Genomic DNA, 16,224 nt, shown 5'->3' on the forward strand with positions numbered 1-16,224 from the left:
GGTCGAACTATTGTACACGGCCCGTCTACTAGCTGGTCTCGGGGCTGCCGGTGTGTTTCTGCTAGTGCCAATGTACATCACGGAAATCGCGGAAGACAGGTGAGGACTAGAATCCTGCAGCAGCAGCTGCTGCTGCTGATACCTCCGCATGACCCATTCCTTGCGTTTCAACAGGATTCGTGGAACATTGGGTTCGTTCTTCATTCTTTTCCTCAACATCGGAACGCTGGTATCGTTTGTGATGGGCAGCTATCTCTCGTACCATCTAACCGCGTACATACTCTGTACACTACCCATCGCATACCTGGCCGTATTTATCCAATTCCCCGAAACTCCGCAGTACCTGATACGCTGCAATCGCGTTAGGGATGCCGAATGTTCGCTCAAGTATCTCCGAGGTTATACTTCAACGCCGGATCACCTGGAAATGTTGCGCACTGAAATGGATGGTCTGCTGCAGATGCAGGTAACCGGTGAAAAGAGTGCCGATGGAACCACGGAACAAGGCGGCATTTCGCTTTCCGATTTTGGTAAGCATAGTAAACCCTCAACACCAGGCCGCGAGAAGAGTATGTTAATTTTCTTTATATTATTTCAATTACTGTTCACAGCCTCACCCTCGGCTCGTAAAGCCCTGCTGATCGGATTGGTACTGGTATCGTTGAATCAGCTGTCCGGATGCTTTGCGCTCATTAACTATACAGCGCAAATTTTTGCCGATGCTGGGTCCGATCTTGATCCAAACATGGCTGCCATTATAGTGGGAGCAATCCAAATTATCGGTTCGTATGGATCCACGATCGTGGTTGATCGCTGTCAACGAAAGGTAGTTATGGAAACCGACACTCGCAATAATGTTCTCCATTTACTAGCCGAATTTGTCCGTTAACCCGCGATTTACTGTTCTCGCCAATCATTCCAGCATGTCTACATCGCTACGAGCTTCCTGGCGGCCATCGGACTGTTTGCAATGGGGACGCATGGTTACTTGAAAAGCCAGCGCATCGATGTAAGCGCCATCAACTGGATCCCGGTGGCAAGCCTTTCGTTTGTCATATTTATCGCTTCCGTGGGTTTACTACCGCTAACGTTTGTTATACTTTCGGAGATTCTTCCCCCCAAGGTAAGCTGTCCTAGGGGAGGTACACATCCAACGTACGCATTTCATCACACATGTTTCTCCTTTCCGAGTACAGGTGCGCAGCCTAGGTGGTTCGTTATGTACCGCCTTTTTGTGGACAATCAGCTTCCTGGTGGTGAAATACTACCCCGTAATGGTTGAGCTCGTAGGTTTGCACGGTTGCATGTGGATGTTTAGTGCCGTGTGTCTATCAGCGGGTCTGTTCAACGCTATCGTCATTCCCGAGACGCGTGGACGCAGCATAGAGCAGATTATACATGCAATGGAAAATGACATCAAGAGTTAACTTTCCGGAATCCTAGAGTCCTCATCGGTAAGGTACCTTTTTTCCTTTTGTACAGCTAAATTATGCATTTCGTTGTTAGTATTCGTAGGCTTAAGGACTGTACATAATAATTTCTAGGCGATACCGCGAAAGTGAGTTAATAAAGACACTAAATAACATTATGTTGCATTACTTTTTATTGCCTTAATGGTAGACACATGCTTTAATCTGCACTTTTAGTGTATAGCTTTCGAATAAAACAACGCTTGATCAGTGCGCTTACTTGACCTATGACCGAGCTATAGTTCGATACCGTGTGATCGCTTCAGATGAGTCTCCAGAGCACTCTTGTAGTCGTACTGCTTATAGCATCGATCACAAGCGAATGCTCGAACGGCTTCGTGAGATTTTAAATGCCGCTTAAAGTTGCCTTTCGTTGAGAACACCTTACCACAGCTCTTGCACGTATACGACTCCGGAACGCGTGGCATGTGTGTCTTCGTGTGCGCGTAGAGTTCACGCTTATCATTGAATTCCTCCCGGCAAGGGTAGCAATAGAATGGGACCCGTGATGTATGATAGTAAAAGTGGTTCTGATATTGTTCGAACGTGGGCAGCACTCGGTGGCACACGTTGCACACCGTTTCTTGCTTGTCTTCGGTAGCATCGTACGTGGTGATTGTAAGATCGAACTCGGCTTGATTTGCTGCGACACACTTGGTACACGCCGGGTTCGTACAAAGGTGCGTCTTATGATGCTCGCTAAGCGTTTGCTGATCAGCGAACTCTTTGAAGCATAATGGACACCTGAAAGCATCTTCCACCGTTTCTTCCGTCGTTTGATGTTCCATGTTTTTCAGGAAATCTGTCGTGCCGTTAGCTTCATGGTCGTCTTCGTGCTTTCGCAGCAGATCATCATCGGTAAATGTTTCGGGGCAGTAGTTACAGGAGTAGTAAAGTACATTCACATCGAGCGAAGAATCGTGCACGCCCATGTGCAGCTCGAGGGCACGCGCATAATAAAACCGGCGATCACACACCGTGCACTTGTATCGGTTTCTGCCTTGGCCGTTGTTACTACCCTTTGCGCTAGGTTCGGATGGACCATCCTTCTTCGAATTTCGTTTCTGCCGCGCACTGTGCACCTTAAACACGTGCTCCTTGTGGCTCGCTTTGTAGCAGAACACCTTGTCGCACATCGTGCAGGCGATCGTGTCTTCCTCCTGCAGCTTTTCATGATATTGTAGTTGACACTTTTGATTGAACGTCTTATGGCATCGATCACAACGGAACGAATTGGCCGCTATATGCGCCGCTTTCTCGTGCGTACTGACCGTGCTTTTGTGATTGAACCGCTTGTCACAGTAGGAACATTTGTACGGTTTTTCGCCCGTGTGCAGCCGCATATGTACCGCCAACCGTTCCTCGTTGTCCAGCACTTTGCTGCACCGGTCGCATTTAATCGCTTTCTTAACCTTTTCGTGGATTCGCGAGTGAACGATCAGATTGGATTGATGGTTAAAATGCTTCGAACACACCTTACACTCGTACGGTTTTTCTCCAGTATGCAATCGGCGATGAACTTGCAGTTTTTCCTCGCTGGCAAACATCTTGCCACATTCGGCACACGAAAAGTTGTTACCCAACCCATTCTCCCCGTGGACCTTCTCGTGGCAGATGAGTGTGTTTTTGCTGCGAAATATTTTATCGCACACCCGGCACTGGAAGATTGTCTCCGAATCGTCAGTTCCGTGCGATTTCTGGTGTTTCGTAAGCTTCATCCTGGTGGCGAACGATTTTGAGCATACGTTACAGGTGAAGCTAGTAGTCTGAGCAGCGCTTGCCGTGGCAACAGGAATGGGAGATGTTCCTTCAGCGCCGGAAATCGTCAATGTCTGTGGACCAGCTTCTCCGGTCACGATGGGCGACGATTGGCTATCGTAGCGGCGGATAGTGGAGCTCAGATTGGTGTCCGAATGATTGGTATAGTCGTAGTAGCCTGATCCTAGCTGCTGGTGATGGTCCTGAAGCTGTGCCACCGGCTCCCCCTGCTGCTGCTGTGGCGGTTGATGAGGGTGTGATGGCACGGAAGGCAAAAGGTGCTGCTGCTGCGGAAGATGCGGATATTGCGCTTGGTGAACGATAAACTGCTGCGGATGCTGCTGTACATAAGCACTCGACACGAACTGCAGCTGGATCTGTTTTCTCCCAGCGAAGAACGACGACTTGTCTTCGTCATGATTTTCTTCTCCGTACTGCTGGTTTTGGCTGTAGTTCACGGGCGGAGTTAGAGTTCCTTCGAGGTTTCCGGCCGCGCTCTTCGCCGTCTGCTTGATCAGGGGATTCGGCACTTTAAGGAAGGTTGTCGTGTTGGCACCAGGTGGAAAGCATCCCGATCCCTCGGCCGATCCAGAGCTAGAACGAGAACCCAAAATTAGTTTAACGCTTCTCGAATCCGCGCCCGATCACTTACTAGGACTTATTGTTGTAGGCGTAGTCCATTGCTACCACTTTTCATTATCACTACTAGCCACTAAGCAACCAAAAATCTGTGAAAGTCCTTAAGAATGCTTAAGAAACCTTAAAAATTATTCAGAAACGAAATCCGGTAAAAATCCGCGTTCCGTTTGTTTAGGTCAGGGTGCCAAACACAGGGTGCGACTGCAACTTAAAACAGAGATAAATTTTTGGGAAAAAAATATTTAACCACTTTAAAAATACTCTCTGAATGTGAATTGCGGTCGTGTTTCGTTAAAACGAGTTCAAACGAGATTCTGCAAACATTTTCCGGAAAGTTGTCCCTCTCTTTCCTCTTTCGCGCACAGCAAAGTCCCGCTCAGTCTCAAGGGTCACCCTGTTTAGCGTTTCCAAGCGATTCCGCGTCCGTGTTGTGGCAGGCTGTGCGAAATCCTTGAATTTCGCTGATTGTTCGCGCCCCAAAGAGATAAATCGCATTTGGTAACATCCGTGAACCCTTTTTGGAGTGTTCTATCGAACGGTCTCGGTGATTGACATTCGTTTCCGCAGTTTTTATCGCCGTTTGCTGTCCGAGCTCACGAAAATGGCTGCTCAAATCGCGGGTGTTTTTGAGAAAGGACTGCAGGAGAAAATTGCCAACTCGAAGGTGCTGGTGGTGGGTGCGGGAGGGATCGGATGTGAGATCCTCAAGAATCTCGTACTGTCCGGCTTCCTGGACATAGAAATTGTAAGTATCAGCCACGGCTGTGCGGTTAAACAACATAACCTTAAATCCGGCTGGTCGCGCTCAAACCCGCGAATTCCCTCTCGTCTCGCCCTCTTCGCAGATCGACCTGGACACGATCGACGTTAGCAATCTCAACAGACAATTCCTGTTCCACAAAGAGCACGTCGGTAAGAGCAAGGCAAACGTTGCCCGTGAAAGCGCGCTCAGCTTCAATCCGAACGCCAAGATCAAGGCGTATCACGACAGTATTACAACGTACGTGTCCCCGCCGGCAGAGCGATCCGGACAGATTCGTTACTTTTGACCTTGTTTTCTTTTTCTTTCAGCAACGACTACGGCGTGCACTTTTTCCAGAAATTTTCCGTCGTCCTTAATGCACTGGATAATCGCGCGGCCCGGAACCACGTCAATCGACTGTGCTTAACGGCGAACATTCCGCTCATCGAGTCCGGCACGGCCGGGTACAATGGGCAGGTAGAACTGATCAAGCGGGGGCTCACACAATGCTACGAGTGTGTTCCAAAGCCCGCACAAAAGTCGTTCCCTGGCTGTACCATTCGCAATACTCCCTCGGAACCGATTCATTGCATAGTATGGGCGAAGCATTTGTTCAAGTAAGTGGCTGTTCATTTTGTCGCGGATGAGGGATGTCGCGGAATTGACCGCCGCTCTGTTCTTTGATTCTTTTTTCAGTCAATTATTTGGCGAGTCCAACGATGATGAGGACGTTTCGCCCGATACGGCCGATCCGGAGGCGGGTGATAAAGCCGGCGAGGAAGCTTTGGCAAAGGAAGCGAACAAGGAAGGCAACGTGGATCGCGTCAACACACGCACATGGGCCAAGCAGTGTGATTTTGATCCGGCGAAAATATTCAACAAACTGTTCTTCGACGATATCAAGTATCTTTTGAGCATGTCCGACCTTTGGAAAACACGCAAGCCGCCGATGCCGGTGGAGTGGGAATCTTTGCTGGAGCCCGCAGCAGGAGCGACCGAAGAAGTAACTGAAAATGTAGCTCAACGTGATCAAAAGGTTTTGAGCATGTTCGAATCGGCCAAAGTGTATGCCGAAAGTGTTGGGACGCTGAAGGAACTGTTCGCGAAACTTCCAGAGGGTGATCATCTAACGTGGGATAAGGATGATAAGCACGCAATGGATTTTGTGGCTGCTTGCGCTAACATTCGGGCAGAAATTTTTGGAATTGCACGCAAAAGTCGCTTCGATATCAAGTGTATGTATGCACGCGGCTTCTTAGTGAATGTAATGCTCTAATCGGTTGGTTTCACCTTCTCATCTTTCCATCAGCGATGGCAGGAAACATTATTCCAGCAATTGCAACCACCAACGCGATCACTGCTGGATTGGTCGTGATGATGGCATTCCGCGTGCTGAAGGAGGAATACAGCAAATGCAATTCGGTCTACGTACGACTTGGACTGAACGGTAGAAATCAGCTGTTTGTTCCGGAGAGCGCCATCGTGGCTCCGAATCCGAAATGCTACGTGTGCGGTGCCAAGCCCGAGGTGATCCTCCAAGTGGACACGAAGAACGTTACCATCCGCGAGCTGCGTGACGATATACTGATCAAGACACTCAATATGGTTAGCCCGGACGTGATTCTCGATGGAACCTCCGTGATTGTGATTTCGTCCGAAGAGGGCGAAACCGATTCCAACAACGAAAAGAAGCTTGCGGAACTCTACATCGTCAACGGTTGTGTGCTAAAGGCGGATGATTTTCTGCAAAACTACGAGCTAACCATAACCGTGCTTCATAAAGATCCTGGTCGCGAGGAAGCGTCGTTCGCTATCGTGGCCGATCCGGATTCATTGAAGCCGAAAGAGTTAGTAGAGGTCGATAAGGTTACCGATGCTGCCGATGATCAACAACCGTCTACATCCAGCGCACAAAACGGCGGACCTTCCCATGCCAAGAAGGCTCGCATCGCCGTACAAGATTCGGATGACGATATGTACATAGTGGAGGACGACGAAGAAAAACCCTCCACCTCGGGCATCAGCATATCTTCACCTTCCGAGGTCGCCGCTGGTAGCAGTTCGGTGTTGGAAAAACGAAAGCACACCCAAGACACGGAAGCACCTGCGTGTAAGAAAGTTAAGGTCGCCGCTGAACTTCAGGATGAGGAAAACGATGGTTTGATCATTATTCCGGATGAATAAGCGGCTTACAACGCTTTCGCATCTTTCGCTTGGAACACATTTATTAATGTATCTAAGATAATCGTCTTAATCGTAAATCATTCTCTTCTCAATAAAATATGTCCATCTTTAGTAATTTATGTTCTCTTCTGCCGTTGCAGCTGTATTTCGACAAACAAATCAATTAAAATAATTACAAATGAATACATTTTGAGTTTGATCACTCCAACAGTTTAGTAAAAAATTAACAAAAATTATAACCATCTTAACTGTCCTAACTAATGAAAGCAACAATGCACACCACAACTGGTATCTTAAGCTTCCTTCGCTCTCGGCTTTCTCGGTTGCTTTTCAGCTTTCTTAGCCAGTTTCGGTTGTGGTTTGGTCATAGGCGTAGAAATTACCTCCGGTTGCTGCATCCTGGTTTTGCCTTTGAGTCCTCCCTTTGTGGGTTTGGGCGGAACAGGGGTAGTTATCGAGAGTCGAACCTTACTGCTTGTCTTATCTAGCTTCGCTCTAGTTAGAGCCGTTTTCTTTGCCTGCACTTTAACCATTGGTTTAGCTTCTTCTTTTCCCTTCTTGCGATTATTATTCTTGTCCTTTGATGGTTTATTCTTTTCTGTCTTCGCCTTGGTTACCTTTGTCGCGCGTCCCTTCTTTTCTGGGCGCTTCGTCTGCTCCCAATGCGTTTTGGTGAATCGGATGCTTCCTTGCGTTCCCGACCCGGTTACATGCTCGATGCTTTCTTTTACTATGAGTTTCTCGTAGGCCCGTTTCACGTACAGATTTATCTCACCTTCGATCAAATACTTGCCCTTGATGAACTTTTTTATCGTCAGAAAGGAGACGCCTTTACGATTGGTATCATTCTCCAAGATGGCCTCGCATATCATTTGTTCGTATGACTTCTTTTTAACGTTCTTGGTCTGCAGAATTTTAGATCTGGTCTCAGATATTTTGGCTACTTCGCTCAAAGAATTTTTGTTGTCATGAGTCTCCGGCGTGAAAATTAACTTCTTTTTCCTTAAATGAAGAGGCGATGTTGATTCGATGTCCTCCATCTTTTCAATGATGCGTGATGCTGCTTGTTGGAGACACTGATCGTTATCGCAGCTCTGCAAGGACTGATTATTAATCAGTTGCTTTTTCCTCATTTTGCTATAAAAGATTACGAGGACCTCCATTTTGAATGATCTATAACTTATCCCAGATCATCAAGCAGGTTAATCGAGTATGAACAGGACATCGAAATTAAATCTCGACGAATCTTCGATCGAAAATCGCCAACGGAACCATTTTAGACCTGGTCGAAAGCATACATACAAGAAACTTACAGGTTTTTTGAAATTATTAATTTAAACTTTATTTACTTCACGCAGAAAGAAGTCAACTCAATTCCGCCGTAATATCCGCTTTAGTTTTTTTCTTACGACCTAATAAATTTGTCATTGCTTAGAGATATTAAAATGTACCTAATGAATGTACAAATTGATGATCTTTACAACGAAAAATGATGGTGCTAGGTAAAAATGAGTGTCCGTTAAGCTGCTTTACTTTCGCGCAAGCGTTCGACAAATTCTTCCCGCCCCTTAACACTATCACCTATCTAACTCCCATTGCTCAAGTAATTTTACCGAGGTTTCATACGCGAACGAGCGGTTCCCTAACTGTGTCTCTGACGAAAGGTCGACAACGTTTCAGAGTTCTGCTGTGCTCCGCTGCTTTCGACAAAAGTATTACTATCCTATGCATGTTGCAGCAACGAGATGTAACCTATGGCAAATCAGCAAATTATATCGATAGCAGCTTGCATTTACTTTATTTAAATGGTGATATCTCTTCATTTATCTTTACAAATGAGCGAGCGAACCTGCTTACTGTTACTTAACCTGATCAAGTAAGAGAATGCGAAACAATTTGCAATGATCCGCACTCGCTACGAACTTATGAAACAACATACAACTAAAAAAGCGCACATTGCTGTCCCTTAGGTATCGCAATGTACAATAATTGTGCTGTACGATTCACTATGATCATAATCTCGACAATGCTGCTAAGACAATGAATGGGAATAGTAACAATGCTGGGGGTAAATGTCCATCCAGCTTTTTTCCCCAAACATTACCCATCCGTTAATCAGAGGATTGGCAAACATAAAACAATTTGATTGTTTGTTTTCTGGCTATGTACAGCGCCGCGTCGCGAAGTGGGCCGTAAATATCGTTAATTGGATAGGATGGTGCGGCGTGTTTGAACAGTAATCAATTGCACTATCCGTAGCGTTCCGTAGGAGAGGTGCTATGGATAGTGTGACTTGTGGAACATATCAATTGTACTTCGGTCGCGTTCGGTACTCACTAACGCATCACCAGCTGGTGTATCCGTATCATTGCTTTTAGGAGCGTCAGTATTAACTTACTGACGGATTGACCTTGGTCATCCTCGGCAGCACAGTCAAACCCTCGGCGATGGCTTGCTCGTAAGAAAATTGTCGCGTGTGATGATTGCCGTCCGCATCGATTTCAAGCAGCTCGCATACAATGTCATCTTTCGCTGCGAGCATCGACGGTTCGTGCAGATCGTCACCATTCTCAGCCAGCTCGATCATGTCACTGCACTGTTCGAAGTTCATCGCCGCCGGCACAACCACAACATCAGCACCGTTCGTCGTTGGATGCTCTTCGATGTACTGATTGGATGCATCATCTAACTCTGCCATTAGTTCGTGCGCTTGTCCTGTGGTAAAATGGAGCGAAAATGTACAATGAACAGTCATGTGAAAGCAAGAAGCCTCTCCCGATCCGAACTCACCATATTCATCGTTCATCACCTCAACCTCCTGATCCGCTTCGATGTCTCCATCTGGGTCTTCTTCAATGAGAGCATCCAAGTTATGATCCATCTCGATTACCATATCGTCGGTGTTGGCGTCCACTTCGATCGTGTGCGAATCATCGTAATCATTATCCTCGATCCCATCTTCCTCCTCCATCCGAATTATGTCATCTTCGGGATCTTCTTCCGCATCAGCCGAATCTGTCGCCGACGAATCGTCGCCCCGTTCGCTGGAGTTCACATCGTACTCACTGGCTTCTGCTTCCACAGGACTGATGCTTACAGCGGGAGGCAACAGGCCTGCCGGCGTCTTCTGTGCCTCGGAATACTGCCCCCGGCTTGAGGTGCCTATGATTTCCGCATCCGCATTCCGGACGAGTATGTTAGTTTTCTGAGTAGGAACTCTTCGATACCGAGCATCCTCGGAGCGATCCATTTCAATCTCCCAATCAAAACCGGTGCTTCCCTCTCGTTGTGCTCCAGCTCTTGCGTGATCGGCAGCATTTATGCTACTTTCGTTTGACAATTTCATTTTCTTGGCCCCGGAAATTGCGGCCGTTCCGGGTAACACTGTCCCATGCAGCGTTCCCTTGAATGGAACGAGCTGACGGCTGGCAATCGTAATCTTTCTTAGTGGAATCGAGCCTCCCTCCGTGCTGCCGGACAGGTTAGATAACATTGTTTGAACATTTTCCGACTCCACCAAACTGTCACTGTTCTTCGTCGGTTTGTTGGAAGACTCTTCGACACCAAACAGTTGCCGCTGGTGCGAGGTGCTACAGTGCCTATTGTCAAGTCCATCATCGAGTAGGACGAGACTGTTCACATCGGGCACCGGCTGAACGATCACTTTGGGCGGGCTACGCTGCAAGCTCGTTGGCGGTGATGGTGTTGTATCGTTCTTGGGAAGAATGATCTTTTGACCGGGTGTAATTCCCGGCACAGAACCGGACGGGAACGACTTGGGCAGTATAAAGACATTGTTCTTCGAAATAGAAGCGGATCCAGGCGTTGTAGAGATCGAAGCCGGCGTTCCATCTGCACCGACAAGCGGCACCAGTTGCACTTTCTGTATCGAAATTCGGCGGGCAGATTTGACTGAAGTGAAACCTACTAGGTTTGTCGATTGTTTGATGTCGGAGGACGTATTTGAAGGCAGGTTCTGCACTGCAGACCCTTTCATGGGCGTGCCCACATGTGCGTTGGGGGAATTTAAAGCGAGCGTACTGCATGCGGCGGTTAAGTTGGCAGATTGATCGGTTCTTTCCTGTAGTGTGTTAGATTCCAGCAGGTTGTTTGAATGGTTTTCCGCTGACGCATGGCTAGGTGTAGCGGAAAAGACTATCGTCGGATTCGGTATGTCCTGCTGCGCGTGTATCTTCCCATGTTGCCGATCGTTTGTCAGTTCGGCGCGATCGCGTGTTTTCGTCGCTTCCTCTGAATCGTAGTGATTGAAATGGTCGACCGAGGGCGCCCTCGGTAGTCCCAAGCTGGCTAGGGTTGCAGCGGCGGCCGATGTGGGAATGAGAATATTTTTACTTGGCGATTTCTTGTGATAACTCAGTAATGGCTGCGAAAGGTGTGGTGGTAGCTTGTTGTACACTTCTCGGTTTGCTGATCGTACGGTCGAGTTGACGCTGCTTTTCAATGGTGTGCCTGGCAGACTGTTGGTCGGATTAAGCTTCGAAATATTGTGCTGGATATCCTTCTTGGACGACGGTAAGTAAATCTCCCGCTGCTGGCAGTACGTGCTCGAGTGTGGCGAAGCGACCGAGGCAGACGATTGCTGTGACGATAGGGGGGTCGCCTTGGGCGAAGTAAAGTTGCTATGCGGAGTAGACGACGACGAGGAGGAATATTGCTGAGATTTTACCTGAGGCTGTCCGCTTGCAGTACTATGATTCGCCTGCTGCGGTTGGTATGGCATATTAGAGGTTAGGTGCTGTTGCAGTTGTGGCGGTTCCCCGGATACACCGTTCGTAACCGTTGCGGGATCGTATGGGACAGCGTACGAGTGAATCAGATGCGGACTATGTACACTGTTTGTTCGGGCTTGTTTAGACGGCTTTGTCGCGGGATAAGGAGATTTCACTTTCATGTTTCGTTTGCCGCTACCTCCGTTTGAAGTTTTCTTTGCTCGTTCGGTGCTTTTGTTGGACTGCTTCCCCGCGGAGGCTCTTTGCGAGTCCACCGATCCACCGCCGTTACTCGCTGCAGCTTTCGGTGTGTCGAGCAGGATATCACTGAGCGACGGTTGATCGTCTAGCGAGCATGGTGATGGGATATCCACGTTAAAGTCTTCCATATCAGGTGGCGGCACGTCGGTATGCACAACCTCAGAGTGGAGCGTATCTTCCTCCTGTCCCTTTGCTTTCCACTTTGCTTCCGCTAACAAGAGGTCAGTATCGATGAAACTCTTGGACATTATATCCTGCAACTGAAGGTGATAAACCGATAGAACATACTTGGCAGCAGCGGAAAACCGACGAAACCGGCCAGAACAAAACTTACCGGATCAGACGTTACAACAGCCGCATCACGCACGAAACCATTCGCGGCCAGCTTTGGTTCCATCTTGATTAACTGAAACTTGTACAGCTCCTCCGCCTTTCCAAACCTATCGCAGGACGTTTTGGCCGGATGTGGCAGTTTGCAGTTAGCTCGCGTTAGCTGCTCATACACCGTGTTGGCAATATAGGAGAGTGCGGTATGCGGCACTGACCTCGGCAGGACGGGGAACGTTCGGTGTCCTTCGCGGCACCAGTCTCGCGAACTGTTCGGTCCCCAAACGCTGCACGATGAGAAGCAGAAATGCTGTGAATGTCTAGATAACAAGCTTGCCGCCCGCCCGCTACTTACAGTTCCGCCACCGTCGTGAGCCGCTCATCGTTGGCCACTCGCCGCGCCTCAGCTCGATGTCTATCGCTGGAAATGCGCAGCACGCGCCGTAAATCTTCCAATATCCGGGCTTTTTCCTTACACAGCGACCCTTGAGCTCGAAAGGCGCTGATGATCGTACCGTAAGACTCCAGCTCTGCAACAGAAACGACAGGAATGCTCGTGAAATCCGTAGATACGGCGGATAAAGCGATAGAAAAGCCTCTGCCGTTCGGCGCCAACAAACTTACCGAGCCGCCGAAGAACGCCGCGGCACTCGTCGAGCGTCATGTCCAGTTTCATGGGCCACATCCTGTCTTGGCCAGCGTGCAGTCGGTAGTCCCGGAAATCTGGACTCTGTCCCGTGGCGCTGTGTGAATTCTGTCCCGGGTGTTTTGGCTTGGCTCGGACTTAACCCAAAATGAAACCCACTTCACTTTCGTCCTCGACACGCGCTGCTTCTCGGAACGCAGCGGGACATCACCGTAGATCTGAAGAATCGAGTTCGGCAGATGTAGAACGAGAACCAAGGCTCATCCGGTTAGAAAATGGCTAAAATTGCAAAAAGATATTCCTCCAGGACTACAAAAAACCGATTTTTGCGATTTTTGGCTGTTTTGTGAAACGTCAAATTTATTTTTACCTCGCGCCGGAAAATAGTCCGAATTGAGGCTAAATGCAGCCAATAAATCTGACCAAATGGGCAGCGTTTCGGCTCACTTTCTCCTTGGGTCAAGCCCGGCCCTGACGGGGCGTGAGTCTTTTGGTATTAATTCTTCAGCTTACGCTAGAGTTGCCGGACCGTGTGGCGCAGGCTTAGTGAATAAAGAAAAAATTCAAAATAAGTTAACGGACTATTCGTTTATTTAACAAAAACTAGGAAAAAACTAGGGATACTTTAGGTTAAGTCAGGTTAAATTTGCACGTACTGTTCACTGGAGCACTCGGCGCAAAAAAGGGAGAGGCAATGCGGCTTGGTAAAGGGGAAATAGCGTATCGGGGACTACATCTAGGGTTTGCTGTATCTGTACCGCATCTTGTCCGGCGGCTCGCAATACTCTTTCACTATAAGCTTACAGAGAAACACATGAAATACGATGATGATCACGAAGATGGATACCCAAAAAAGGGTAGGAAGTCCGCCCAAATGATGGCCGTGTCGGTGCAGAGCAATCACGTGATGTTCGTGGGCCGGCGCTTCGACCACCTCCTTCACGTGGATGGCGTGTCTCAGGTCTTCCATGTGCTTGCGGTCCGATGTGATGTAGAGAATCGAAGTGACCGGCTCGGTCAGCTTAACGGGGAATGTTAATTTCGACTGTCTCAACTGTATCGGGGCATCCAAGCAACCGGCATCGCAGGCATAGTAATTTCGATCCGAGCGATCCAGCGCAACGTACAGAACCGCTTTATTATCATCCCGGACGGCGATGGAAATGTTAAGGTGCGTCATATTGCCGTAGTTCAATCGCCGGAAATCATAGTCCCGGTGGAGATACTTTGGGTGAATGTTCAACTCGAGGTGTTGATTGCTGAAACGGAATCCTCCAAAACTGAGTACCATCGCTTGCACAATTCCGCTTGCACCGGCCTTGATTAGATTGTGGCAACCTTGCTTCTCCAAGGTCAGCATCCACGATGCCACCACAGCATTCTGCTCCTCGAATGAGCCCATTTTGCGCCAAAGGTTTTCTGCTTGAAGCGTATGATAGCTATCGTAACATCCTTCTGCATAGGTCAGCGAGCGGGCAATCTCTTCCTTGCGCGCACCGGTAACCGATTGCTCAAACTCGAAGGCCCGTGCATTCGACACGACGGCATACATCGTGGCATTGATGTTGTTGCCATTCAGTGTATTCTCCGCCTTTGATGTGCTGATGTGGAATCCAGTCTCCCAAAGCGCATTCCAGACTCGCACGTGATCTCGCTTGAAGCTGTTATAGGAACCATGCTCGCCGTACTCTGCGGCCACGAGCGCTTTGTTCATCGCATCGATGGCTTGTTTTTCAACGGCATCCTTGTGCAGCTGGTGCTGGTCATGCAGTACGGGATCGGAATAGTTTATTGTCAGCAGCAGCTCCAGCTTGGTCGTTCCTCGCTTCTTGAGCGTTATCACGCGGGGTAACTTTCGTGCTACGATCGACACCGCCCGAACTTTGCTCTGCTCCGTACTTCCCGGCGTTGGCGGAACTTCTACCGTGCCCGAGATAACTTGATACTCCAGAATGGTGGAGCCGTGCTGCAGTTTAATGTTTTTAACGGTCGCCGTTGGCCAATCGGATATACGAGGGACAACCAGATCAATGTCCACGAGTTGATTCTTCGTGTTTGTCAGCTGCAGCTCCTGCACAAAAACGGATGGCAAGGTCCGGTGGGCGTAGTATTGGTAAGAAGCATAATAGCCTTCGGCGAAACACTGGAATCTATGTACAATGCCGTTAAGATATTCTACTACCGTCGCCTCCCGAAACGTTTGCCCCGAGCTGGCCACGCTGACGATCGGGTGAAAATGGACGGGCTGCAGCAGGGCACGGCCGCGAAAGATGTTCAGATGCGCATCGGTCTGCACTTCCAGCCCGAACCAACCGTTACCCACGTACGGAACTGCGTCATGTTCGTGTTCGATGGGCGGCTGGTGTCGGATGTTCACGTTGTACTCCAGATTTTGCAGATAGAACGGAGTCAGCCGGTCGTCCATACAGCGCATCGTTTGATCTGAAACACCGGTCAGCGTTAGTGAGCCACCCCGTGAGGTTCGTTCCCCGTCCCGAGATCCCGCATAAAACACCTACCCCCTTTGGCCGGTTCGCTCTGGCCGAACAGCCACCGGAGAAACGACGGACCGATGTACAGGAGAAAGACGGCCAGGACGAACAGCAGCAGGAACAGTTTCCGGTACGACAAATTTCCGTCGAAAGTCCGCTTGAGGCGGCGGGTGAGGTCGCTCGTGTCGAACTTGTAATTCATTTCGTTGCGGGCGGGATCGACGAGAGGGGCTACAAAATCAGCAGCATTTTTATCTCATTATCGGTGATATCTCCAGACTCGCCTTGTTTTGGAAAACGCCGGAGAACTCTTTTTCAGTACGGCTGTTCTGGAAGGAGAATTTTATCGTTAAAACAGATCTTGGAGAATCACGAACCTAAAAACTTGCCGGTTTCAGATCCGATTTTCTTCCGGTTTTCCGGGGTTTTGGAATTCGCGGTTTTCAGTTCGGCTTTTTTGGGTAGTCCGTGAAATTTATATAAAAAGGTTTATTTTATTTTAAATTACAATTATCATTTTAAATTAAAATTTATTTTAAAACGGCTAGTCAAAAATTTCGGAAAACGAACCAGCTTTTTCTGATCTGATTTAAATATCAGTTCGTTGACCTCAAATTTGCCGTCGATCAGCTGATCTTCGGTCGCTCAAGGTCATGTTTGTTGCCACAAAAACTTTAAAATGTATGGCCAACAAAAAGGGTCATCATCTCAGGAAGAAACTCCCGAAAAGGGTCATCAACTCCGGAAAAAAGGGTATGAAAAGACTATAGCTGAGACTAGCAAAAAATACTATACCTCTGTGTTTTTTTGGGCAGCGGTTTTCCACGTTTCTTACACTTTCCCGGCCTACTTTTCCAGCGGGAACAACGGCAAAAGTTGCAGATAATGCTGATTTACTCGTATCACCTTTATTTTATTACAAAACTCTCGAAAAAGTTCAAAAAAGGTGAAAATTTCCGCTGTTCAAACAGTTTTT

At 48.3% G+C, this 16,224-nt stretch overlaps 6 protein-coding genes across 9 annotated transcripts in view; 2 read left to right on the forward strand and 4 right to left on the reverse strand.

Moving 5' to 3' along the window:
* Nucleotides 1-1,585, forward strand: part of LOC125951827 (facilitated trehalose transporter Tret1-like) — a 4,982-nt gene extending 3,397 nt beyond the window's left edge. For both annotated transcript variants that reach the window (XM_049680898.1, XM_049680899.1), the window contains exons 2-6: nucleotides 1-99; nucleotides 175-530; nucleotides 612-826; nucleotides 923-1,123; nucleotides 1,197-1,585. The exon at nucleotides 1-99 is cut by the window's left edge and continues 265 nt beyond it. In XM_049680898.1, the coding sequence (XP_049536855.1) occupies nucleotides 1-99; nucleotides 175-530; nucleotides 612-826; nucleotides 923-1,123; nucleotides 1,197-1,427 (1,102 nt within the window). In that variant the 3' untranslated portion in view covers nucleotides 1,428-1,585. The remainder of the gene's footprint in view (nucleotides 100-174; nucleotides 531-611; nucleotides 827-922; nucleotides 1,124-1,196) is intronic.
* On the reverse strand, nucleotides 1,565-4,033 carry LOC125951812 (zinc finger protein 813-like). The gene is made up of 2 exons (XM_049680876.1): nucleotides 3,880-4,033; nucleotides 1,565-3,821 (listed from the first exon to the last, which is right to left on the reverse strand). The coding sequence occupies exons 1-2, from the start codon at nucleotides 3,906-3,908 to the stop codon at nucleotides 1,706-1,708; spliced, it is 2,145 nt and encodes a 714-aa protein (XP_049536833.1). The 5' UTR covers nucleotides 3,909-4,033; the 3' UTR covers nucleotides 1,565-1,705.
* A 241-nt stretch (nucleotides 4,034-4,274) lies between these two features.
* On the forward strand, nucleotides 4,275-6,946 carry LOC125951814 (SUMO-activating enzyme subunit 2). Of its 2 annotated transcripts, XM_049680879.1 has the most exons (6): nucleotides 4,282-4,364; nucleotides 4,434-4,611; nucleotides 4,712-4,866; nucleotides 4,938-5,225; nucleotides 5,305-5,843; nucleotides 5,918-6,946. In XM_049680879.1, the coding sequence occupies exons 2-6, from the start codon at nucleotides 4,468-4,470 to the stop codon at nucleotides 6,790-6,792; spliced, it is 2,001 nt and encodes a 666-aa protein (XP_049536836.1). In that variant the 5' UTR covers nucleotides 4,282-4,364; nucleotides 4,434-4,467; the 3' UTR covers nucleotides 6,793-6,946. The 2 variants fall into 2 exon arrangements, with proteins under 2 accessions (XP_049536835.1, XP_049536836.1); XM_049680878.1 differs by having other exon boundaries at nucleotides 4,275-4,611.
* Nucleotides 6,947-7,085: 139 nt separating this feature from the next.
* On the reverse strand, nucleotides 7,086-7,925 carry LOC125959641 (uncharacterized). The gene has a single exon (XM_049692469.1). It carries the CDS (start codon nucleotides 7,923-7,925, stop codon nucleotides 7,086-7,088), a length of 840 nt encoding a protein of 279 aa, XP_049548426.1.
* A 197-nt stretch (nucleotides 7,926-8,122) lies between these two features.
* Nucleotides 8,123-13,070, reverse strand: LOC125951804 (BRCA2-interacting transcriptional repressor EMSY). The gene is made up of 5 exons (XM_049680860.1): nucleotides 12,735-13,070; nucleotides 12,466-12,640; nucleotides 12,118-12,397; nucleotides 9,583-12,043; nucleotides 8,123-9,507 (listed from the first exon to the last, which is right to left on the reverse strand). Exons 1-5 carry the CDS (start codon nucleotides 12,793-12,795, stop codon nucleotides 9,182-9,184), a joined length of 3,303 nt encoding a protein of 1,100 aa, XP_049536817.1. The 5' UTR covers nucleotides 12,796-13,070; the 3' UTR covers nucleotides 8,123-9,181.
* Nucleotides 13,071-13,325: 255 nt separating this feature from the next.
* On the reverse strand, nucleotides 13,326-16,211 carry LOC125951817 (uncharacterized protein KIAA2013 homolog). 2 transcript variants are annotated; one of them, XM_049680882.1, is made up of 4 exons: nucleotides 16,044-16,211; nucleotides 15,638-15,700; nucleotides 15,276-15,572; nucleotides 13,326-15,198 (listed from the first exon to the last, which is right to left on the reverse strand). In XM_049680882.1, the coding sequence occupies exons 3-4, from the start codon at nucleotides 15,448-15,450 to the stop codon at nucleotides 13,493-13,495; spliced, it is 1,881 nt and encodes a 626-aa protein (XP_049536839.1). In that variant the 5' UTR covers nucleotides 15,451-15,572; nucleotides 15,638-15,700; nucleotides 16,044-16,211; the 3' UTR covers nucleotides 13,326-13,492. The 2 variants fall into 2 exon arrangements, with proteins under 2 accessions (XP_049536839.1, XP_049536840.1); XM_049680883.1 differs by lacking the exon at nucleotides 15,638-15,700 and having other exon boundaries at nucleotides 15,276-15,577.
* Nucleotides 16,212-16,224: the final 13 nt, after the last annotated feature.

This window comes from Anopheles darlingi, chromosome 2, assembly GCF_943734745.1.
Source record: "Anopheles darlingi chromosome 2, idAnoDarlMG_H_01, whole genome shotgun sequence".
NCBI classification, from domain to species: Eukaryota; Metazoa; Arthropoda; class Insecta; order Diptera; family Culicidae; genus Anopheles; species Anopheles darlingi.

Coding starts and splice junctions, on each gene's coding strand:
- LOC125951812 (XM_049680876.1), bottom strand. CDS start 3,908: ATGGACTACGCCTACAACAATAAGTCCTA. Junction 3,822..3,879: donor GCCTACAACAATAAGTCCTA/GTAAGTGATCGG, acceptor TTCTCGTTCTAG/CTCTGGATCGGCCGAGGGAT.
- LOC125951814 (XM_049680878.1), top strand. CDS start 4,468: ATGGCTGCTCAAATCGCGGGTGTTTTTGAGAAAGGACTGCAGGAGAAA. Junction 4,867..4,937: donor TATCACGACAGTATTACAAC/GTACGTGTCCCC, acceptor TTTTTCTTTCAG/CAACGACTACGGCGTGCACT. Junction 5,226..5,304: donor TGGGCGAAGCATTTGTTCAA/GTAAGTGGCTGT, acceptor TTCTTTTTTCAG/TCAATTATTTGGCGAGTCCA.
- LOC125959641 (XM_049692469.1), bottom strand. CDS start 7,925: ATGAGGAAAAAGCAACTGATTAATAATCAGTCCTTGCAGAGCTGCGAT.
- LOC125951804 (XM_049680860.1), bottom strand. CDS start 12,795: ATGTGGCCCATGAAACTGGACATGACGCTCGACGAGTGCCGCGGCGTT. Junction 12,044..12,117: donor CTGTTGTAACGTCTGATCCG/GTAAGTTTTGTT, acceptor TATCACCTTCAG/TTGCAGGATATAATGTCCAA. Junction 9,508..9,582: donor GGTGATGAACGATGAATATG/GTGAGTTCGGAT, acceptor ATTTTACCACAG/GACAAGCGCACGAACTAATG.
- LOC125951817 (XM_049680883.1), bottom strand. CDS start 15,450: ATGAATTACAAGTTCGACACGAGCGACCTCACCCGCCGCCTCAAGCGG. Junction 15,199..15,275: donor GAGCGAACCGGCCAAAGGGG/GTAGGTGTTTTA, acceptor CCGGTGTTTCAG/ATCAAACGATGCGCTGTATG.